The sequence below is a fragment of the Chroicocephalus ridibundus genome, chromosome 5, assembly GCF_963924245.1.
Source record: "Chroicocephalus ridibundus chromosome 5, bChrRid1.1, whole genome shotgun sequence".
Lineage (NCBI taxonomy): Eukaryota > Metazoa > Chordata > Aves > Charadriiformes > Laridae > Chroicocephalus > Chroicocephalus ridibundus.
This window is the reverse complement of record NC_086288.1, coordinates 48,342,821-48,366,659: the sequence shown is the minus strand read 5'-3', so window position 1 is coordinate 48,366,659 and position 23,839 is coordinate 48,342,821. Positions and strand designations below refer to the sequence as shown.

At 49.4% G+C, this 23,839-nt stretch overlaps 2 protein-coding genes across 3 annotated transcripts; one reads left to right on the top strand and one right to left on the bottom strand.

The window, feature by feature from the left end:
* Positions 1 to 1,004: 1,004 nt before the first annotated feature.
* FABP1 (fatty acid binding protein 1) lies at positions 1,005 to 4,125 on the bottom strand. Its single transcript, XM_063336602.1, has 4 exons — positions 3,970 to 4,125; positions 2,745 to 2,917; positions 1,670 to 1,762; positions 1,005 to 1,141 (listed from the first exon to the last, which is right to left on the bottom strand). Exons 1-4 carry the CDS (start codon positions 4,034 to 4,036, stop codon positions 1,091 to 1,093), a joined length of 384 nt encoding a protein of 127 aa, XP_063192672.1. The 5' UTR covers positions 4,037 to 4,125; the 3' UTR covers positions 1,005 to 1,090.
* Positions 4,126 to 14,472: 10,347 nt separating this feature from the next.
* THNSL2 (threonine synthase like 2) lies at positions 14,473 to 23,296 on the top strand. Of its 2 annotated transcripts, none has more exons than XM_063335964.1 (9): positions 14,473 to 14,755; positions 15,363 to 15,591; positions 16,287 to 16,481; positions 16,749 to 16,846; positions 17,758 to 17,836; positions 18,691 to 18,839; positions 21,455 to 21,580; positions 22,540 to 22,679; positions 22,802 to 23,296. In XM_063335964.1, exons 2-9 carry the CDS (start codon positions 15,369 to 15,371, stop codon positions 23,067 to 23,069), a joined length of 1,278 nt encoding a protein of 425 aa, XP_063192034.1. In that variant the 5' UTR covers positions 14,473 to 14,755; positions 15,363 to 15,368; the 3' UTR covers positions 23,070 to 23,296. The 2 variants fall into 2 exon arrangements, with proteins under 2 accessions (XP_063192034.1, XP_063192033.1); XM_063335963.1 differs by having other exon boundaries at positions 16,749 to 16,901; positions 17,606 to 17,836.
* The last annotated feature ends 543 nt before the right edge of the window (positions 23,297 to 23,839 follow it).

Genomic DNA, 23,839 nt, shown 5'->3' with positions numbered 1-23,839 from the left:
AATTGGTCCTTTAGTGGCACGTGTTGGTGTTGCAGGAGTAGGTAGGGAAGCACTTGTGTTGTTTTCCTAACATCCTGATCAGCTTTGAGCAGTTGTAAGAACATCATCCCAGCGAGGTATATCACACCAGCCACATATTCATTTCCCAGTGTTGATTCCCAATCATAATCCAAGCACAGGGCTTGGGAAAGGCAGCTAAGAAGGAAGAGTTTCCTCTCCTGCGTGCATCAGGAAAACACATTTCCTTCCAGCCTACAGTGCCAAGCGAGAGCATGGGAAATGACTTTGGTGCTCCTTCTGTGTCTACGTGGTGAACAACCGGTGCCCATCTCCTGACAGGAGAGGAAACCTGTATTTCACCCCGGGAGGAGAGTTAATTTCCAATTCAACCTAATTTATCAGGCGCGGTTTGAAGTAAAACACACACTAGACACCTGCAGGCCGTCCAGGACCCTCCTGCTGGTAAGGAGGGATGCGGGGGAGATGAGGATGGGGTGGACAGAGCCTGTAGGGCTGGATCCTGTTGCAGAGGTGTGAGGATGGGGATGGCAGTTGGGACATTCGAACTGCCCCCCTTCTGGTTGCTTCCCCAAGGCATCTTCCTATGCAGGGTCACTGACATTTCCTTGAGCCCACTAAACCTCCCCATCCTTTGGTCCTGCCAGTCACTTTGTGGTCAGTTTGGCCATATTTGTAAGCAAAGGGAATAGAGACCTTTCCCTGCCCAGTGCTCCTTCATCCACCCAGCCAGGCCAGCCACAGATGCATGACGCACTGGGACATCCCCAGCAGCATGCTGGCACCTGTCCCCAGGAAGGGTCTGGAAGAGAACTCGTCAGCATGAAGCACATCTCAGAGGGTCACTCAGTTGCTCTGAGCCTGTGCCCTAGCCCAGCTCCGTTCGCCAACATCAGCACAGCCTTGGCTCAGCCTGTTGCCCAATTTCTATGAGGGCTTGCATGAGTTTTGGAGGCTTGCATCTATTTATAGCAACAACGAAGAGGTTGATGATAATGAAGAGGCCTTTAATACAAATTTTACTTTAATGGACACATTTTACACAGTAAAATGATTGGCGTGTGCAGGGTCTCTAGATTCTCTTGCTGATTCTCTTGTAGGTGAGGTCTCCCATGGTCATTGTCTGAAATACAAATGGAAAGCATTAGCTTTTCATGGTACTTGGCTACAAACTCTACTTGGAAAGGATTTGATCTTGCAAATCAAAACAGGAATGGTCCCCAGCTGATATCCTATAAACTGAATTATTAAAGCTTTGGATGTCTTCATGAATACACCAAAGCAGGTAGGGATACCTGGCATCCCTCAACTGGCATCAATCCGCTGCACCTCTCTTGTAAAAAAATGCCAGGCCCAGCCACAAACATATACATCTGAGAGGGTGAGAACATGCCTTCATTGCATGAAACTTTGATCAAAAATACCTATTAGAGCGTCAAAGAATACTTTTTGGATCAGACTATACTGAAAAACTGCCTTCAGTGCCTGGCTAACTGACCAGCTTTGGCTACAGAGCCTGAGTGCAACCATGTGTTCATCTCCAGAACCTCTCTAAGGTCCCCAGTGTCTCTGTGGGCTTTGTAGGGCCAGGACCCTGAAGGCAGCTGTAGGCACCATAACTCCGGCCATTGCCCCTCTCTTCTACACTTACGTTGGTGATGGTGTCTCCATTGAGTTCGGTGACGGATTTCAGTCCTTTCAGGTTTGCGACCAGTTTGTTGTTACCCTCCAGCTGAACAACAGCCTGGTAGGAGGAGACAGAGGCATTCGTGTTATTGCTGGAGACCATCTCAACCCCTGCATTTTGTCCTTCCCCTTCTGTCCTGAGTTGCCACCATCCCCTCTGCGAGCTCTGTTAGATGTCAGAGGTGAGAGGCAATATTTGCCGGTGGCACTGTCCTGACATTTTATGAATCATTGGAAACTAATGTCCAGGAACGGGAGCTGACCCAATTTCAAGGGTGATAAATCCTCACCTTGCCAAGTCATCTCACCCAGTGTAAACAGAAGCAGTGGAAAAGGCTATCAGAGAAGCTAACAGCTGCTAGGACTTAAAAGGAGAGCTTTATTGGTTTACGATTCATTGGCTGACTTTCCTGCACTACCTTTAAGTCAACAAAATGAAGGTGGGGGTATGTTTTGTGTTGCAACATGACAGAAAGTCAAGCTTTTTCCACCTCACATCTTTCAGATCTTTTGCTGTCAGAAAAAATTTGCCAAAGCATCTCTATCCTTCTTTTCCAAATGGGCTATTAAAACACTGGCTTTCAGCGTTTTCCAAAATGGCTATTAAAATAGCTTTAGAAATGCAAGGCTTCGTCTGCAGAAGTGCTGGTTAGAGATCTTGTTTTGTAAAAGCAAAGAGGGAAGGTGGGAACTTCAGAGTCTTGGGCTCTGAGTTTCTCAGGAATGTGGCTCAGAAATGGACTGTAATTTTTGGAAATATGTCCCTAAGAGACTTGCTGAGGACCTGCAGGGAGCAGGGCAGTGAGTGTCACATCTACAGACTTGATTTCAGCAATTAGCCCCTTCCCATTTTATTAAATCGTGCATGCAAACTGTGAGAGACAGAACCAGGCTGGGGAATTACCCAGGTCTTTGTCCTTGTCAGCTTTGACATCTGTGGTCTGGTCCCCTTTGGCTCAAGTGCAGGGGGGATGGCTACAAAGGAAATTTAATGTCCCTGAGCCCCCACAGCCCTGGCAGAAGAGGCTCTGATCACTCACCTTGACTTTCTCTCCTGTCAGCATCTCAATATCACACTCCTCCCCGATGGTGAACTCATTGTGCATGACTTTAGAGCCAGTGGTCACAGTAATCTTGAACTTTTTCCCATCCTGCACAATTTCTGAGATGCTCTTGATGTCCTTGCCCTTCTGGATCTGGTCATCAGGAAGCCCTGCCCAGAAACAAGAGACGTTAGATGGACCTTGGAGCCATCAGTGGGTAGATTGCTGCTGCCAAATGAATGTGGTGGGATTTGGGGACCCACAGCTGGGAGAATTTCAATTCTAGTGTGGAAAAGCACAAGGACGATGGTTTCTCAAAGGCCACACGGCCCTGAGTCTGCTGGGGAGTAAGAATAACAAATGCCATCCTCCTGGGTTTGTGTGGGAACTAGACTTCTCCTTTGTCCCACTGACTTGGCTCGGAGTGGAACAGCTACCTCCATGACCAAGCATCAGAGGGAAAGAAGGAACCCTGTTTTCCTTCTTTCACTGAGAGGCAAGCAGAGAAAATGGAACAAATTGAGGCAGAAGGAGGGAACCAAGTGGTTGGTTTTTTTTATGAGATTCAGGGTCCCTCAGAACTAGCTCACTACAGTCTTCTTCCAAAGCCTGAAGCTGATCTGCCAGGTCGAGCCCCTCTGGCACATAACTGAGGAGATGCAGTGCAAAGCCCCCTGAATGCCTGCAGGAGCACATTGCCTGGCACAGACACTGGTGGAAATCTAGCTAGTCACATTCATCTTTAAGCATTTAAACAACCCAACTACTCTTTTTCTGATGAATAGTGTAATGTGGGGCTTTGCAGCATCGCTGAGCGATGTCCTGGTCGCCCTTAAATTTCATAGCTTGCCAGGGCAGATCTGCAGTTGCCCTAAGCCACTTAGGTCCCGCTGGCTTAGCACGTGTGCGCATCACTGCTGCGCTGGCCCATGGCTGCAGAGACTGCTGGGACCATTTTCCTGCAAGCCATAAAATTTCACCCAGCATCTCTTGACCTCCAGCCACCAGCCAGAGAGATGCTTTCTCTTCTATTTTGATATCACACCTCCATGCACATGCATTTAAAAGACACACACAAGTACAACTGCAAGATGACAGACAGAAACAGGAAATCTGAGAGATATTTTCAATCTATGTCATCAGCACATCAGCACAGTTGGAGTCCCAAATATCAGTGGGATCTGCAGAGGCAAAGCAGCACCCAGCACATGCAGGCACTTACCAAGGGCTTTCATAAAAGGCTCAAAATTTTCCTGGGACTGGAGTTCGTACTTTCCAGTGAAGCTCATGATGAAAAGGCTCTCTGTGCTCCCAACACAAGAGAAGGTGCCTTGCTGGTAAGCAGAGCTTGGTTTTATAAGGTCCTTTTGCCCTAAAAGTTGGTCAGAGGTAAGATGATGTAATTCTTTTATGGCCATGTTCAAACATGAACATTAAACTGGGCAATGTTCAGTGATAAATTACTCTACATTTTGCAGACCTCGATTTACAATGTGGGGGCAGGGAAAATCCCATAAACCCTTTTTATGGAGGTAGCAACGTGGCATCCAGAAACAAATGATAAAAAAGATAACTGTGCAAAGAGATTAATTTTCATAGGAATGAGCCAAATCACCTGATGATCTTGCAGTCTGGAAGCACACGTCTGGAAGAGGAGAAAATGGTAAAAAATAATGGTGTCCTCTGGAGTCACAAAATCATCATTTTCCCTTAAGGCAAAAACACAACTCACAATCAAATCCTGGGATTGAAGTGGCCCACCCTGAAGACTGCAGTTTAATTCAGGATCCATCACTATGGCCTTACCTCCAGAAAGGGATTTTATGTGGATAGAGGGACAGGTGCCATTAGTGATCACCCAAGGCTATTGCCAGGAGACACCGCTAAAATCTCCTTTCCTCTCCTTTCCCCAGAGGACCCACACCCACTTGTACTTGAGAAGCGTCTCAGCCCTCGGAGCTGCAATTCTCCCGAATGCCACATCAGCAGCCTCCAAGCTGAGCCCAATTCCTTCCTCCAAGGCAGGACTCGTGGCCGGTCTCCTCTCCCAGTGTGATCCCCTTGGCTGAGCGTCCCGGCTTGCTGCATGGTGCGTGAGCATCCATCCTCTGGGTCTGGACTCCCGGGCTCAGCTTCTCGCTCACATCTCATCCTCTGCCCCAGTGAATTCCTCTTGCCTCCCAAAGTCACCAGCTGAGGGATTTTCCCCCTTTTAACTCACATGCCTTCTCCTCTTTGCAATTCTTCCGTTCTGCCTTCTCATAGCATCTCCGGCCTTTTTTAAAGTGAAATCATGGATAAGCGTGAAAAAAATCTGACTCCTTCCAATTTGGAGGTGCTGCCAGAGCCCTCCGCAGCTGCCCACCTCCACTCTCTGTGCTGCAGTGGGGAACAGTAATGCTGCCCTGGCTAGATTCAGCCTGTTTCTGGTTAATCAGTACAGGCAGTGTCTGCTGGTGGGGTGGGCGGTGGGTGAAGTTGACTGGAGGGGGGTGCATCCGTGGGGGAGATCATCCCTGTGTGCTGCATCGGCGCCAGGCGGGTTCAGAGAATGCGCATGGGGTGGTTGATTCAACAATTTCTCCAAACAGCTTTTCAGCCTTTTTTCCCTTTTATCCCCTGCTTCCTAACAGGAATGACATCACCTTATGAATTGCATTTCATTTTTTCCCCTGCCCTGGGTGAATGCCCCAAGTGAATACCCCGGTGTAACATGGGGCTGCACTGCCACATGTCCCTTTTCAGTATCTTCTTCATGGGGACAGCGGTGTCTGACCTCTCTGGCCAGGTTATGTCAGCGGCCGCAGCTGACAGATCCCTGTGTCCCGTCGGGTAATGTCCTCCAGCCATGGGCCACCTGGAAGCACACAAGTACCTCCCACACATTCATGCCCTGGACCCCTGTCTGCTCCTCCAGGCAATTCGTATCCATTCTCTTTGCATGATGGGGAGAGAGAATCAGACTTGAAAACACACCTGAATATTTTTCTATCACCTAACTCATTTTGGAGCCCAGCAATCCCAGCGCACTCTGGGGTGGTCACCATGGGAAAGCTCCAGCTCTGCATGGCTCATTTTCCCCCCACCATCATCAATTGAAGCAGCCTGGAGTTGTGTTTTTCATTCATTTTTCAGTGAGATGCGCTCCCAGACTCATTACATCTGACCACATCCCGCTGCTGGGGTGGATGTCCAGGTTGTCATCCATTTCCACGTGCAGGCTAGGGAGAAGCGGTGGCCCCTAAGTCAGTAGGGAAAGACCTTTCTCAGTAACCCCAGCCATGTGCAGTGCCATGACTACATCTGAGCTGAGGTCTAGATGAGCTGAAGGAGACAAATAGGAGAAACACGTCATGAGTAGTGTCCTAGGGCTGCCTATCACCCTCCAGCCTCTCCAAAAGAAGCCTAAATGACTAGGGCATTTGTAAGTGTTTCATATTAGCCAAGATGAATCCAAAATTAGGTGCTTGAAGCCCCCCATCTCAGTCACCACAGGCTTTCCAGGCCCACAGTCTCCCTGGGAGACCCATGACAGCTTGAAAGGAGAGAAAACCACCAAGGTAATGAGACCTGAACCTAAGATAGGATTCAGAAAAGCCCACCAGGTTTTGTCCCACAAATTATTAGCTGGTTATTATGTGTAATCTGAGTAGCTGGGCCACTTAGAAAACCACCAGAAATTGGGTGAGAACTCCCCCTGGTCAGGCCAGGCTCCTAAGGTCTGGATGTTGCCCACCAAATGTTAAAAGGAGAATATAATTGTTCAGGACTCTCTTGGCAGTTGGCAGAAATTGGCAACTCATGAGAGAATTCACCCCACTTGGGACCTAAGTTGTCTTCTGCAGGTATCCTCTCCTCTCCTCACTTACTGTGGATAGATATAATATACTTGTGCTCCCAGCTACACTGCATTGGATAAGTGTGAACTATGGATCACTGCTGGGAGGTTTGGAAATGCAGCCAACTGATTCTTGATCAATGATAAAAAATAAAACCTCTTTGTTTTGTCTGCGAGTATTCTGCTGGACTTGTGTCCTTTTATTTCCCCTAGTAAAGAAATGCAGAAGTTCTTATAAAAAAAAGAAGAAACCCTTACTGAATGAAATTTGGCCAGGGTAATTATTATCTAGCCAGGCTTGCTGAGCAAACGCCAGGTGAGATAAACTTAATCTCAATAGCAAAGTTCAGAATACTTTTACATCTCCGCACCAGAATACACGATCTTTTAAAACATGATATCACTTTAACTTTCCATGGCCAAGAAAATGCACCTGATTTCCATTAACACAAGGGCGAGTCAGTTGACCATTTGGTTAAAACTAAACCCATACCCTAAAACATAGATCTGGTTTGTAGAAAGAGAAGAAGCATGGATCATTTTCAAAAATTATTGAGGAGGCTACTTCTTGTGGGAAGCCAGCAGGTAGTTCCATGTTTAAGTTGCTTTGAAAATAAAGCATAGGACCTTAGAATCTTGTCAGAAAAAAAGGACACAAGTATCTCATTTCTGCTTTTTGCACCTGAATCAAAGATATGGACATGAAAAACTCCTCAGCTTCTGCCTAGCCATAGAGGTGACCAAATGCTCTGTGTCCCAGGGTGATGAACTGGAGAAAAGCCAGCTGGGAGGGACCTCTAAAGGTCTCTGGTTCAATCTCCTGCTCAAAGCAATAACATCACCAGCACCAGATCAGCTCAGCCATGGCTTTGGCCAGATCTCAAAAACCACCTCCTCTGCCCCTCTGGATATCTATCCTGGGTCTGCACCACCCACCTCTCGAAGAAGAGGTGCTCAGCCCAAACCTCCCAAAGTGCAGTTTGTGGCTGGTGTCTCATGTCATAACATCTGGCATAACCAAGAAGAGTTTGGTCCCATCATCTCTGTAACCGCCCGTGGAGCAGTTGCAGGCTGTTATCGCTTTCCCTCAACCCTTCCCTGGAATTCCCGGTCCCAGCTCCCACTTTCACTCAGTGCCTGCCAGGGCACTGGGAAAACTATGTGCACTGCTTCTTTAAGATTTGGGCCTTATAGCGGGGAACAAGGTTTTGAGACCAAGGGCTCCTGCAGCAAAAATCCTTCTCTGCCTCCTCCTGTTTGAATCAAAATTTTCATTTAAGCTTTGAACTCTGAAAAGGACTTTACAGCGCTGTGCGGGGAGAGGCACTTCGCTGTAGCCCAGGACAAGGTACCTGGCAGCCTTGTGGAGGTCTGGGAATGCCTCACCTCTGTCTCTTCTCGCTCTTCTTATCTATCCCACCAGTGACTCCCCAGACTTTGTGAAGCTTTTGGGAAGCTGGGACTGGGCTCCACACTAGGATTTTCTTACTCGAAACATGAAAGGCTAGAAGTCAGGGCTTTTGTTGATTCTGTCACGGATTTCTCCAGTGAAGGTCCAGTTGGACAACCCAAAAGCCCCTAGATATTTTTTTAAGGAGCTTGATCACAAGCTTGCCAATCACAGATCCCCAGGTGGGCTTCTCTCTGTCTCAACCCATATATGTGCTTGGGTCATCCCTATTCCTGCTGTGAAATTTCTTCTGTGCCTGGGAACTTGGTCTGCTGCCCAGTTTTCACATCTTTGATCTGATTATTTTCAAACTTAAGGAACAAAGGTTTCTGCAGCAGGCCACATGGCTGCATTGATTTGAAAGCTTGGATGGGATGGGAAAAGATGCTGCTGCCGCCGTGAACTCTTTGTCCCTCTTGGTTTTCAACAAGTTTTCATTGTCTGCATTACCAAGACAGCATTGAGATGAAATACGGCACCTTTCCCAGCATTTTCTATTTTTAAAACAGCTGTGGCAATATCCCGGAGGCTGGCTGCCTCCAAGCTGTAGCTTCCAAGCTGTAGACATGCAAGCGCCACTTCATATTGGTTTAGATTAGATATGCCATTATCAGAGCCTTGATAAGACTGACCAAAGCGGCAGCTTGTACAGAGCACTGTCACTTGATAAAGCTTTACATTAATGCCAAAACCGAGCGAAGGGTAGCCCTCAGCCCTTGTCATCTAATTACAAAGGTCCCAAAGTGAGCAAAGGCTCAGTACTGCTTCTCCAAGGGCAAGGCGGCAGTTTCCCTGATAGCATGAGACCTTAGCTTTGCTTGCCGATGATCACCTGGGGAGCAGAACTTACAGAAGAGCTGGCCTTTTCTGTTGGGGTCTTGCCTTATTGCAGGAATAAAGCTGCTGGCTGTGCCAGTCACCTCCCACTCTCTTGCCTCAAACACCTGCGATGCAATGCCATTGCGTCTCTCCAGGCACATGGACCCCTGCTCACACCCTCAGAGGGCAAGTGTTGCTCTTGCAACTTGGCCTTTGGTGGGATGAGGCTGTCTTCCATTCCACCACCCAGCTTATGGAATCAGGGGACAAGGGCTGAAAATGATGCTTGTTGCTTATGGAGCCAGTTTGTGCCAGGGCAGGGAAAGAAAATGCTGAGAAAGAAGTGGAGCCATTAGCAGTTAATGTTCTTGAGTAGGAAAGGTGTGGAAGAGTCCCCCCAGGCAGAGCCAGTCAATGTTTAACCAATGCAAATGTATTTCATCTCACCCGACCACACGTCTGCAGTGCAGATGTTTCCATCTGATCCAGGCATATGTAGAGCCCCTGAGACACAGTGGAGATAAGCGAACCTTTGTTGGACCAAGTGGAGAATTGTATGTTGGGATGCAAAGAGCAGCAGCCTCCAAGTGCCTACAAGTGGTCAGGTGAACTCCAGCCCTGGGGGGACACCCAGCTGTCGCTCTGGGCCTGTGCTCACCTCTCCAGCTGGCCCGTGCTTTCCTTGATCCTGATTTATCAAGCACGGTGGCTCACTTAATGACTGCTCACAGTGGGTTGCAGTCAAGGAGAGGTACTCAGGCTCATGCAGGCGATGAGGAGGAGCCTGTGTGTCTGCGTGCCCTACATGTGAGTCCTAATGTACAACCCATCTTACCATACACATGCGCTATATGAATGTCCCGTTCCCTGAAATGGCTTTTCATAAATGTAATAACACTGTCAAAACAACAGATTTGGTGTCCCACACCCGTAATATCTAACGGAGCCTCATGCTCTGGGGTGACCATCACCCCGGTACCTTCACTTCTCCAGAGTGAACATGTAGATGTGCTGTGCCAAAGACCAGTGTTCCTGTCTCTCCCTCTGAGCCAAATGTAAAACCACAGTTTATATTTAAAACAAACGAAAGTCCAAACAAAAGCCCCTAAGACAACCTTCCTTAGCAGATGGCGCTCCTTGGCCAGGGAAAGCAATGACACAAGAGCGATGCACAAAGTGGGTGCTTGGTGCTGAGGCATGACCCTGCCGCGAGGAGGGCAGAGTGAGAGGTTGCATAAGGTCTGAGAGCATCTCAGTTTTCACCAGGCTCACGGCCAGGGAAATGCTCCCGGGAAAATGACCACGGTGCCAGCGAGGCCAAAGCCGTGGACAAAGTCCAGGATTGCCTCTGTTCGTGTACTGCTTGGTGCTGCTGCCATGTTTGCTGTAGTCAAAGCAACCTCCCTGAGCACAGGTATCCCCATTTTATACATGACGCAGTGCGCGGAGACTGAGCGATTTTCCCAAAGTCACCTGGAAAAGCTGATAACGCAAACACGCTGTAACTGCTCAGCCTCCGCACCATCTTCCTTGTCAAATCCCCGGTGGGTGGCCATAGAACCCGTATCCTATGGGATTGCTGATTTTGAAATAAAAATTGGCCCTGGTGTTTAATACAATCTTTGGTGTAGTAGGACCAGATTGCACAAGCCTCTTCAGGTAATAGTGTCTTCAACGTCCCACCACGGGAGCCAGCATTGCACAATCCCATCCTCGCGCTCCCTTTGTGCTCTGCCTTTATGAGTGCATCTTACACTTTGGTCTACAAGACCTAAACCACAACACAGATGTCCTTGAGCCTGTTGTGAAACACCTCATGCTGAGGAAAGAGCGTTGCACCCAGCCGTGGGGAAAGGGCCGACGCTCTGGCAGCTCCTTGCTCTGCAAAATCACCAGAGGTAGAGATGGAAAAATATGCGTGTGCACATTGGTAGGTGAGAAGAGATGTTGACCCACGTGGAAGTCCTACGTCATGTCAGCTGAGATACCTGCAATTTGTATCAGATTTAGAAAGAGGGAAGAAGAGCCACATTCACAGTAAAAAAGGGGCAGCTTCCTGCACTTAATAATTCATTTGCAATTGTACATTTCTGCCTTATAAATCCTTGGCATGAACCTCAAACGAATTATTATGGGTGTGCATCTCCCTGTGCAGCTGCAGACACTCTCTGCAAACTTCCTAGCTCCCTTCCAGCCATGGGTCCCTGAACCCCACTGATGTGTGGGTCCGCCTTATGCAGACTAAAGGAAGGCAGAACTGAAATAGTTTGATTTCTGGCCAAAACCTTACAATTTTTACCTGGAATTTTCCTGTTTTCCTGTGAAAGTTTATGCTACTGTGCATCAGAGGGGAGGGGGACACATAACTCCTTCATCCACCCCCAGCGACAAGCTTATGTATTTTTTCTCGGGCGACACAACATGCTTCCCACTGGGATGTACTCCGTACAGGATAGTAAGTGGCATTGCAAGACCCCAAACATCCTTATCACTCACTCACTGGACCTGCCTGTGTCACTTATAGGTCTGAAAACTTTTGTTTGTGTACTGTTTACAGACACCAGCCTGCTCACGGGCAGAGACAGGACTGGGAGACAAGGGGGAGATTTTTGTGCTTTTCAGGCTTATATGATTATTTTTTTTTAAAATAAATTTGGCACGTTCTGGTGCTGGTTGTGAGTTGGGGTCTTTCCATGTGCCCCTTTCCCAGTCTCTCCCTGGGTGTAGGCTCCAGACACCCACAGGGAAGGAGGGACCAGGCTGGAAGAAGGGAGATGAAACCCTAGGATGGATCCGGGGAGAAGATGAGGTGAACATGAACAACCTTTTTCCTACCTCAATGAGCCCTTGCGTTGGCTCAGGCCACCCACCTTCATAGCCTGGCATCCTGCTGCAGGACATTGCCCCTGCCTCCTCTTCCTCGGCTCCAAAATGGGGCTTTTTGGAGGCTGTTGCTTGAAATGCTAGTGGGATGGATGGGTGTCCGTGGCCCAAAAAGCGGAGGGACCTGTATGAGGGTGGGAAAAGCTGTGTGCAAGCAGAGCAAGGCTCCCCCCAGGCTGCGTTCGTGCATCTCCTCCCTGGATGCAAGGCATTGCTGCCATCTAGTGACATTCACTGGTGGCTCTGGCACGGCCTGGGGATGTTCTGCGGGGGGTATGGAAAGGGGAGCCAAACCCAACGCCTTGCTTGTGCTTGGGACATATAGAGGCGCCCATTGGTGGGGGCGATAGAAAGCTGCTCCGCAAACACGAAGCTGGGAGGGCTGCAGTGCTTTCCTTCGGGTGCGGCAACGCTCTGGGGGGAGACCTGAAATTTTGGGGGACTGGTGCAGGAAAAGCATTTGCTTCTTGCCCCTGTATGTGCCCTTCTTCACCATGCTTTGGGATATCACTGGTGGAGAGGCTGAGGAAATTCTGTCTGGAGGGATGAAAACCAATGCAGTATGAAAAAAAGTTGGGAAAGTCTGATAGCAGCCTTAGCTGTTTTCTGACAGGTGAGCCACACAGAATCACAGAATGGTTCAGGTTGGAAGGGACCTTAAAGACCATCTAGTTCCAACCCCTCTGCCATGGGCAGGGACACCTCCCACTAGACCAGGCTGCTCAAAGCCCCATCCAGCCTGGCCTTGAACACTTCCAGGGATGGGGCATTCACAACTTCCCTGGGCAACCTGTGCCAGTGCCTCACCACCCTCACAGTAAAGATCATGAACTGCTCAGAACAGACAAGGTCCAAAGTAGAAATGCAAATCCCAGCAGGAATAGGGAGGCACCGGGCAAGACCAGGTTCATCAAAAGCTGTTACGTTTTCCAGCTCTTGGTTTGTTGCTGCAGTGGATGAGCCCTGGTGGGCTGATGTGCTGCAGCACAGGCACAAATTTCCCCTCCTTTCTTTTGAAATTCAAAATACTATTAAAGAAATGGCGCTTTAAGTATGAATGCATGGAGCTTCCAGGGCCAAGCGTGGAAAAAGCCCTCCCAATAAATGCCACTGTTGTCCCGGTGCGTGTCCCAGGTGCTTCCCTTGTGCTCTGTGCTCACCTGTGGCTGCCACATGAGCAACCCCTGCCATCACAGCATTAACCGATGATCTCATTAGCGAGGGCTATCAGCGCTGACAGGCCCAGGGCACAGATAAATCTGTGGCAACAGCCTTGCTGCTATTTCTGTCTCCAAGTGCAGAATAGTGAGTATGTTGGTATATCCCTTTTTTTTTTGGCGGTGTTCCTGCATGCACACCTGAGGGACGTAATGCTGAAAGGACCGTCTATCTCACTGTAAGCTCTTCACCTGAAAAAACCAAAAAATTTAGATGAATCATTGAAATTATCTCACACAGCTAATGTGCACGTTAAAAGTACCTGGGGGCACATTTGGGATGGGGATGGACACCTCCTCCCCCCCGCCATCACAGGGTCAACACATCGATGTGCCGCGACGTACAGGGGAGGACCCTGGTGCCATGGCAGGTTTGGGTGGCTCAGGCTTCATCTTTGCAATGCGATGAGAAGTGTTGGGCGCAGAGATCTCCCTACGGTGGGAAGATGCGGGCTGGTTGGGTGATAAAATTTTAATAATTATAAGTAAGTAGCTCCCTATCTATCTGATTTCCTAGACGTAGGGAGAAAATGGAGACTGTTAATGTTGCTCTGGCCCATTGGGTAAGCTCAGGTATATTATTAAAAAGCTGCTATTTGCTTCCTGCTCTGCTACAGCTGCCCTCTTTGACCATGAGCAACGCCGTCACGGGAAACTTTGCCCAGAGTCTGAACTTTAGCTTCTACCTCCCTTTGAGGAACTTGCAGAAACAGTCCTTTTTGGGTGCTGGGTGTAGAAAAGCCTATTTCCACATCGGTGCTCAGGGCAAGGGCTGGACCACTCTCTGCTGGAGACTTTTCTCATGGCTCATCAGAGAGTTAGAGAGGCAACGTGTGTTGGGTCGGACTCCGATGCTTTGGCGAGGCGATGTGTCCCTTACCGCAGACGTGGGCTTCTGACTCACCTCTGGCTGTTATCAGCCATCCTTTGTACCTCTGCACCTTGCCTTGCTGGGCTGAAGTCCCCACGCACGCTCCAGCAGCACACTGGTCCAGCTGCATCACGGGTCCACGCAGCCATCAGTCCTGTGCTGACCTTGCCCTTCAAAAAATCTGTTAAACTAAAAAGTAAGAAAAGAGATGCACAGCCCTTCCCCGCAAAGGAGAACTGAGTATTTTTTGCACAGCCCTGCACATGTCCCCTCTCCCTCCTGTGCCTCAGTTTCCCCACTGGTGGGACGGGGCTGTTACGGCGACCCAGCCTTCCAGGCTGAACACTTGGCTTTGCACAGCTGAATTACAGACTGATTTTGGTTGGAAGGGACCTCTGGAGGCTTCTGACCCAAATCCTGCTTTAAGCAGGTTCAATCTCAAGTTTAAATCTAATGTCACAGTTAAATCAGGTGGCTCAGTGATTCCTCAGTTGAATTTAGAGTTTCTCCGGGGTTATACTGGAGACAACAAGCTCTCCATGCCCCATGCTTGATCACCCTCACAGTTAAAATCTATCTCCTAATATTTAACCAGATTTCTCCCCAGCTGCAGCTCGTGCCTACTGCACCTTGCCCCGATGCCCGGTGCCACCAAGAGCAGTTCGGCTCCATTTTTCCCACATATTCCCATTCCCAGGCTGGGTGCAGGGCAGCCACGTCCGCCGGCTGCGCGGCGGCGAGGGGAACCTTGGCGAGTTGCAACGGGGAGAAGTTTTCCGTGAGCACAAGTGCAAAGGGTGGCTGGGTTGCAAGCGGTGGTGACGACGAGTTGCTTCGGCCGCTTTCCTGCCTCTGCGTGGGGTCAAGCGGCCTGCAGCCGTGCCGTGCCGTGCCGTGCCGAGGGGCTCACAGCTGGCCAGAGTGCTCCAGGTGGGAATGGCTGCAGGGGTTCACGGGATTGGGGAGAGAGGGTGACGCTCCCAGCAGCGCCCGCGGCTGCTGGGTGGGATTTGCATGAATCCGGCGGGTTTAGCTCAGCCCGTCCTACGCCGAGTTAAATCCCGTCCTTAGTTTAACCCCTTTGAACAAAAGCAGCCTGCTCTGAAAACATAGTGATTTCCTTCCTTTTTTTTTTTTTTTAATTTTAGAACTCCAGCTTTTGCAGACAGCCTGCAGGGGACATGACGTGCCCGCACAGTGACTTCTGCGCTGTCAGGGCTTTTGCTCAGGCTGGGAAGTGTCTCTGGGGCAGGGTGGCAAAGGCACAGGGAAAGCGGGATGAGGAGGCTCCAGCCACCTCCGTGCAAATCTCAGGCAGCGTTTCCACCGCCTGCAAAACCCCGTGTGCCTTCCCTTGTCTCTGTCTGCTCTAGTTCACCATGGTGTGACATATTTTTAGGGGAAGAGGCATTTTCTTCCCTGAGGGGCGCTCTTTGTCCACATGGGAATTTTTGGGGGGAGTCAGCTTGGGACGCAGGACTGTTCCCGGTGTGGGGGATGCTCTGGGACCCTGGCAATGACTGCGGTGCCTCCCCAGGACCCAATGGAGTACATCAGTACACGGGGCAGCACAGGGGCCGTCGACTTCGAGGGAGCCCTCTTCTCCGGCTACGCACCCGACGGGGGCCTCTTCATGCCCCGGCACATCCCCTCGCTGGACGGGGACACCCTGAGGAGGTGGAGCTGCCTCTCCTACCGGGACCTGGTGAAGGAGCTGTGCTCCCTCTTCATCACGGCCGAGCTGGTCCCGCGGAGCACACTCAATGGTGAGCCTCAGCCATGCAGGGAGCTGCTCGCAGGGATGTGCATGAGGATTTTGGGGTGTTCAGATGCATCTGTCAGCCTTCACCCTATCCCCTTCTCAGGCCCCAGAGGACAGAACCTGTTGCACCATTGCCCGCTCCTTTCTGTACCCTCTTCTACTCTGTCACTTTGCTGGGGCTTGTTACCTTCTGGAAAAGGTGTCCCCTGCGTGCAAATAGGGATTCTGGTGACGGCAATAGCACTGGCGGATGCTGTGGTCCTGCTCACTGCCCCAGACCTGCCCTCCCACCAGGGCTTTCTGCTGTTCCACACTCTCATTGAGATCCAAATTTTAATGTTTTTAACATTTAACAGCTATAGCCTCCACCAGAGGGCAGCTACAACCTCTATCTCAACAGTGTGTTATGATAAAATTTGAGTTTCCTCTATTTTGTATTTTAAGACACTTTGCTCTGATAGTGTCAGGTGTCCCCTGGGGTCTCTCACCATAGAGCTATAGAAGACAATAAAGCAAGCTGGTTTACTCCTAATAACTAAGAATAACTTGTTAAATATCTGTCGCCTCTCCAGCAACTGTGAGTCTTTGGTTGTGCAGAAAGCTTTCCAGGACCATGAAGAGCACAGATGCAGGGGGCCATGGGTCAGAAAAATACTCCTTTACCCAGTCTAACAACTCCTTTAACCATTTTCCCTCTAGACCTGATCGACAGGGCCTTCAGCAGGTTCAGACACAAGGACGTCATCCATCTGTCCAAGCTCAAAGACGGGCTGAATGTTTTGGAGCTGTGGCACGGGGTTACTTATGCTTTTAAGGATCTGTCCTTGTCCTGCACGGGGCAGTTTTTACAATACTTCTTGGAGAAAAAGCAGAAGCATGTCACTATTCTGGTGGGTGAGTATGCCTCTTTGTGGGAGGTAGAACTTCTGGGCAGGTTTTTACCTTGAGAGCCATCATCCCACGGCCCTCCCCATAGATTTCCTGGGGTGGTATTGCCTCGTGGGTGGCTGGTGAGTGATCTCTGGGCAATGCCAGTGTGGCTGCTCTAGCCAAAAACACCTCATGGAACATTTCTGCATCTTTTTCTTAAAGTGCAGTCGTGCAGGTTTGACTGACACATCAATTTTTTCCTTTTCTTGGTTCTCCCTCACTTTGAAACAGGGACTTCAGGGGACACGGGGAGCTCAGCCATTGAGAGTGTGAGGGGGCAGAAGAACATGGACATCTTTGTTCTCCTGCCCAAGGGGTTCTGCACCCAGATACAGGAACTTCAGATGACCACCGTCATTGAAGACAACGTCCACGTCTTTGCTGGTTGGCATTACTGTTGGACTGTCCACTCTATGGCCCTTCTGTGTCAAAGCCATAACCCTAAAAATCTCAGGATTCTGCTGCTTTAGCAGCTGTAGCCATCTGGGTTATTGTTATCATGGCCACCATGCCCAGATGTCTGGCTAACAGAAGCCTATAGCAGATGTCCCCTCTTTGGTGAAACATGGTTCAAGGCCTCCTTTTCACCTGCCCACAGATCAGAGCTACCTCCATGCAGGTGGTTGGTGTTTAGCTGCACTGAATTCAGCACCATTTCTTGGCACTGAAAGCATCCGGAGTGACCCCTTTCCTCTGTCCATCCACCTTCAAGGGTGGTCCATTCCCTCCCTCTGTGCCATCCCCATGGTGGGGATCACCACGGGGTTCTTGAGCTGTCCCATGGACTCCTCTGCTCAGCCAGGTCTCACCTTGGCATCTCACAGGGGATGCAGGCATTTGTCTTCCTGGGAAATATATCCTTGGTGCAAGCAAGAGCGCAGGGTGCGATGTCTGCAGAAACCACCCGGCATCCACATGGTGCTACTCACCCCTGGCTTGTACAGCCCCCGAGGCAGACGGGCAGCTCAGGACACCCCTGGCCACAGCAAACCCCAGGGCTTGAGACTGACCCTATTTCTGAGCAGAAATACCTTGTGCCTGATGCGCTGATGTTGGCAGATCTAATCTTCCCTTTCTCCTTTTGACAGCTCATGGGAACAGTGATGAAATCGATGAGCCGATCAAGGAACTGTTCGCTGATGTCGATTTTGCCAGAAAACACAATCTGATGAGCTTGAATTCGGTCAATTGGTCTAGGATTATGGTGCAGATTGCTCACCACTTCTACGCTTACTTTCAGTGTGTCCCGTCCCTGGATGCCACCCCGCTGCCAGTGGTGGAAATTGTTGTGCCAACAGGAGGAGGAGGAAATATCACAGGTGAAGGGAAAAAAGATAGGTTAGATATGAAAGAGAGAGAGTGTTGTGACCTATGGACTAAAAGCACTTTGCAGATGCCGGGTATTGCTATTTATTAAAACACCCACTCTCTGGCAGGATTTCTTCAGAACCACTTATATTTTATTACTCATGTGTGGTTATTACTCATTTAGGTGTCACTGATGCAAGGTGCAGAAAATCCCAAACCACCCCTTGATGATGACTGTAGCTATCTTGAGGATGGGCACATTAGAAGAGGACAGAATGTGTTTGATCCAGAAAAGAGGGAAAATACCATGGCTCTGATTTCCTAAGTGAGACAATAACAGAGGTGTGGAGTCCTGCCTGGTCCTATTCTGGTTTGCATGGTAGGGTGCAGTCAAGAGAACCAGTCTTAATTGCGTAATCTGGCCTTCTAAATGTGAGTTCTTGATTGCCTCCATCCCAAAATAGGCATACAACCATTTTATGAAAGCAATAAAGGACTCAACACACTCAACTGCATTCACTGTATTTTCAGGCTGCCCATCTGAGGCAGCATTAACAAGCTGCAAGAGCCCAAAAGCTTCATCTCTCTTGCTTAAACAGCAGCTATCTGACCTCTCATCCCCTGCCCATCCATCTTTAAACGTGGAGATGTCCAAGAGTCAGTGTGGATGGCAAGTGGAGCATTGCATGCCTGGATTTTATAATCTGGTGCTCTACCAAAACATTCAAGACAGATATCTTAGAATCCATTAGGTAACGTCATTTGTGTCTGCTTCTGAACTACATGCTTAATCAATTGACTTCTTTGCTAAATATCCTTTGAATGTTTCTTCATCAACATGCATGTATTTTTTCACTTTTTTTAGCTGGCTGTATTGCCCAGAAAATGGGTCTCCCGATTCGACTTGTTGCCGTGGTTAACAGCAATGACATAATTCATAGGACTGTTCAACATGGAGATTTCTCACTGTCAGAGAGCATGAAGGCTACATTAGCATCAGCAATGGATATTCAGGTACGTAATGAATTGGCCAAAATGGGAAAATACCAAATATTATATACTTTTTTATTTTTTTCCCTTGTGTTTCCCAGGTGTTCTACCTGGTTTAAGAGAGCATAATTCTGCCACTGGCAATGCCTCTCAGCAATACATTAAGAGCTGTGACTCATATTGAGCATTTATGCTGCAGACTGTTGAGCTGAGATAGACCAAACACCTTCTTCCTCACTTTTTAGGGCTTGATTTTGTAGTCTTCATTGTTAAATGCTGGGTTTCTGGGGTTTCATTATGTGCAAGGTTATCAAAAGAGGGACATTTTCTCAAAATGTGACGCTTAGAAAATGATAAATCTCATCATGTGTCAAGGGCTTTGTTGATGCTTCTGAAAGGCTCACCAAGAGCAAGAGAAGAGACCAGGAAGAAGGTAGGGAAGCCCAGAAGAAATGCCTCATCTAATGGCCATCTGCAGCTTGCTCAGAGCAAAACAAGTCTCAGCAGGCAGGTAAAGGCCTCAGAAATGAAAAGTCATGGACGTTCAGAAACCAAGCACCTGGAAACAAATACCTCCCATTTCATACCTACCCTGTGATCCACAGGGATTGGATCTGCTTCCAAACAAGAGACCAAAGTGTGAAACCCTTGGTGTTGTATCATTGTGGCCTTAAGCTACATGGATTTTCCAAAAGCTGTTCAAACACATTGGGAGGACATTATGCCCTTATCAACAGGTTGCTGTGGTCTGCAGCTTGACTTTCCTCCCAAGGCATGAATTTGTGGGGCTCCTCAGAGCTCAAAGGGTAGCTGGGCTCCTCTCTTGGCCCATGTCCGTTCAGTACCACTGATCTGCTGAGGCACCTAAGCATGTGCCAGACTTTGGGATCATGAGAGAAGGCAGCCAGGCGAGGTCATGTCCAGAGATTCCCAAGGACCTGGATGGGTGCATCCCTCTGCACATCCCTCTCCACGGCTGCATGGGACATCATCGTTCAGCTCATATCTGAAGCATCCATGCAAATATTTCCATAGCTTAACAGATCATTCATGCTGGAGGGGAATTCAGGAGGTCTCTAGTTAGGACCTGCTCAAAGCAGGGTCAGTCCTGAGGTCAGACTGGGTTGCTCAGGGCTTTGTCCAGTCAGGTGTTGGAAAGCGAGTGCACAACCTCTCTAGATTGCCTCTTCTGCAGACTATGCTAAAGCAGAGAAAACTTTCCAGTTAGACACTAACTGAAGAGTTGAAGGTGAAGCAGAAAGTCTAGGTTAGGAAGTACCATGCAGCTCATGCTCACATGCCAAAACTTTCCTTGGGAACAGTCACCAGCATGACCTGTCCTCCAAACTGGGCCCAAATGTTCTCCTGGGCAACATTAGTGGCATGGGACAAAACCACAACAGAGAGCTGGCTAATAACTTAAATGGCAAGGCCAGTGCTTGCACCAGTGTCATGGCCTAGTTTGACTTACTGGTGTCAATGTAGTGATCTGTAGTGGAAACCGTAAGGCTGGTACAAATGGAGGGTGAAGGGGAAGCTCTGGACATGGGAGCAGCAGAAGGAAGGACAGGAGAAGGGGTGTCAGGGGGATGGTCCTGGAGGCACCTCCAGTAGCTTGTCATCGAAGTCCAGGCAAGCTGACATGAAGCTTCTCAGGACAGCTGGGTTGGGAAGCAGAGGACAGCCTAAAACAGCGGACAGCCTAAAGCAAAGGGCAGGCTACACCCAGACTAGACTGAAGATTACAGGCTGGAGGCTCTGGGAGATGATGGTGGGAAGATGAAGAACAGGACTGGGGCCATAAGCCACCCAGATAAAGACACGAAAGGCTGAGTAAGTCCTGATGACTCGTCAAGGTAGGACAGAATGAAGAGACAAAAGGTCACAGGCACTGTCAGCTGCTAAAAGGTATATAGAGCTCAACCAAAACCAGCACTTGAACCAGGAGATGTGAAGAGGACTTGGTAGTTGGTGCCCCTTGTCCTCTCTGTCCCTACAAGGTATCTTGGCCAAACCACCTGGATGAATGTTTCTTGGTGATTGTGAGCATGCAGGAATGAGACAGTGAGCAGTGAAATTGGTTTGGGACCCTCCTGTATGGTCTTGCACTGAGTTTTGCTGCAGTGTTGCAACAGCGATTGCCACATAGCCATACAGGCCAGTCAGGCCCTATATGTGCCTTATATGTTCATAAAGATTATCGGTCAGCCCTGCAGGGAGCTGGGTGTCTCATTAACTCACGCGGGAACTGGGTGACTCACAGCAGCATCTGCAACACTGAGTAAACAGCTGGATATTTCTGGTTCTCAAACACATAGCATGTTATTAGCCTGGGTTCCTCAAGGTGATTGTACAGTTGTGGTCACACCATCGATTTATCAGTCATCCCTTCATTAGTTTTTTTTTAATCTGATGGTCACTGCCAGACTGCTCTGACAGGTCAGAGGTCTGAAGGACATCGTGTTCCCAAAGACTTGTCTTGGCATGTAGGTATGCAGGGGGAAGACACAAAGCCCACCCTGGCTTCCACCAAGTAGGACCTCAACCCTAATTAGACATCAGAGAATCCACACAGGTCCTCTCCCCCGAAAGACAGATGCTCGAATTTCCGCTGCTCACCTTTTGTCTTGTTATCCCAGGAGCCTTACAACATGGAGAGGATCCTCTGGCTGCTCTCAGGCTCCGACAGCAGCCTGATGAAAGCGCTGATGGAGCGATTCAGTGTGTCGAAAAGCCTTAAGCTGCCGGAGGATTTGCACAGAAAGGTCAGTTCCTCACACACGCGGCACCATGTCTCCGTGTGTGTGTATGTGTAAGGAGATTTGCCACTACCCCTTGTTTTCAACTAATTTTCAGAATAAAAAAAAATCATAGTGGGAAGTTTACAACCAAAAACTTAGGCGTGAGGCCAGAGGAGTTTTATATCAGTGTGTGTGCATGAAGATGTTAAAAACTCCTTTTTAATTTTTTTTTTTTAAGAAATCTCTTTCTTCTTTGTAAAACTAATTAAAAACTACCTACAGTTATTTAAGTAGAATATGCCGCCACCCCTTCCTTGGCCACTCCAGTGCCGGCATTGGCCTTGCACCCAGGCATCGTGCAGCGAGTGCCGGCGCAAGCCGAGCGTGGCTCTTGGGAGCGCATCTGCTGGGTTTGGGGCTGCAACTCGGCCTCGGTGTTGTGGCAAATGGGAGCATGAGCACAAAGCAGAGAGAAATCCAAAAGAAAACCAAACATTTGAGTTGTGGGGCTCTTTGGGCCAGATGGAAAGTCCTGCCTCTTCCCATCCAACACAAGCTGTCCCCCACGGAGAATCCTTTGTGTGGCACTTGCTCCTGCTTGCACAGTAGCAAAATAAATACTGAAAAATTGCATTATTAAAGGAAAGAAGAGTTATTACACCGAGGTGGGTTTTACAAGCCCTCTGAAACTCCCTTGGAGCATGCAAATAGCAGTGCAGAGCTGAGTCCCAGCTCTTCTCCACCCACGCTTCCAGCACCTGGGGATGGAAACCCCTTGCTCACACCCACCCTGGGCCCACGGCCTTTCCAACAGTGTCCCCCAGCCACAGCAGCCACCCTTCTTCCTCCAGTCCCTGGGGAACTCCATCCTCCAGCCTCCCTGTTTCCAACTGCTTTGCTGAGTGCCCGTAGCCCAAGGCCTCTGGGAACGCGTGGGGTGGAGACACCCTGGGCAAACCTTCCCATTTCCCCCGGGGCTGCAGCTCTCCGAGACCCTGCGCTCCTGCTCGGCCTCTGACGAGGATATTGTGCGAGCCATGCAGCGCTGCTGGGAGGAAAACCGCTACCTGCTGTGCCCCCACTCCGCCGTGGCTGCTCACTACCACTACTCGCAGCCAGACAGGTAAGGACAGCCGTGCTCAGGAGGGTTGGGGACCACAGCATCACTTCCCCCGTGCTCCTGCAGCATCTCCAGCTCAGGGCTTGCTTACGTCAAAAGTTTTCTTGCTTTTCTTTCCATTTCAGCACGCCCCGGTGTTGCTTAGCTCCAGCCTCCGCAGCCAAATTTCAGGATGCCCTCCTCCGAGCTGGCCTGGTTCCCCAGCTCCCCCCTGAAATCACTGCCTTAACAGCGATGGAGACCAGGTCCACTCCCCTGGAGAGGGGGCAGGACTGGGCACAGGCACTCCGGGAGAGGATTGAAGCCGCGGCACAGCGGCGGGAGGCACCAGGGGGTCGGTCGGCCCCCCCAGGACAGCAGGGGATCACCAGGCAAGGAGTCACGCAGACCTGAGCTACTGGGGCATGGCTGGGTGATGCCTCCCAGGGCTCATTTTCCATTCCCAAGAGAGCCCCTGTGTTATGCTGGGAGAGGAGCCTACGGTCCCTGTGCAATTAATTATTAGCAGGAACAGACTTCGCCGTTGAATGATATAGGCTATTTCACAACATTTTCAGTAAAGAGTTCTGTGATTGTATCCCCTTTTTCCTAGAAATTCATAAAAACTTATTGGAACTCTGAATAAACCTGCCTGTTCCATCGTTACATGCTACTACAGAAACCTCCCTTAGGACTGCCCGCAGTTGCCAGCTTCCTGAGCATTATCCAGTGATTCTGGCCCCATGCTGGGACGTTCTGCCCAGCGGTCCCAGTAGCACCCAAGACACCGAATGGGAAATGCATGCAGGGCTGGGGTGGATCTGCTTTACCCATCCCCATAATTTTAGCAGTGACAGAGATAATTCCCAGGCGTTCGGACTTGCTCAGTGATAGCGTTAAATAGCAGATATTTTCCCATTTATTTTAAAGAGCTACTTTCCAGTGCCATATCTTGCAGCTTTTTGGTCCCAGTACTGCTGCAAACTCTTCTCAGGCAACTTCCTGAAGCAAATAGGAAATGGGAAATTCCCCTTATCTTCAGCCTGAAACTTCAGGTCTTTCAATACTGCATTCCCATCATATACATATAAATATATAAATACCTTGTGTGGGAGCTGCCTCCACAAGTCATGCATCTGGCAGGAATCTCTTGTGCCTAAAAAAGGGGGGAAGAAAAAAAAGGA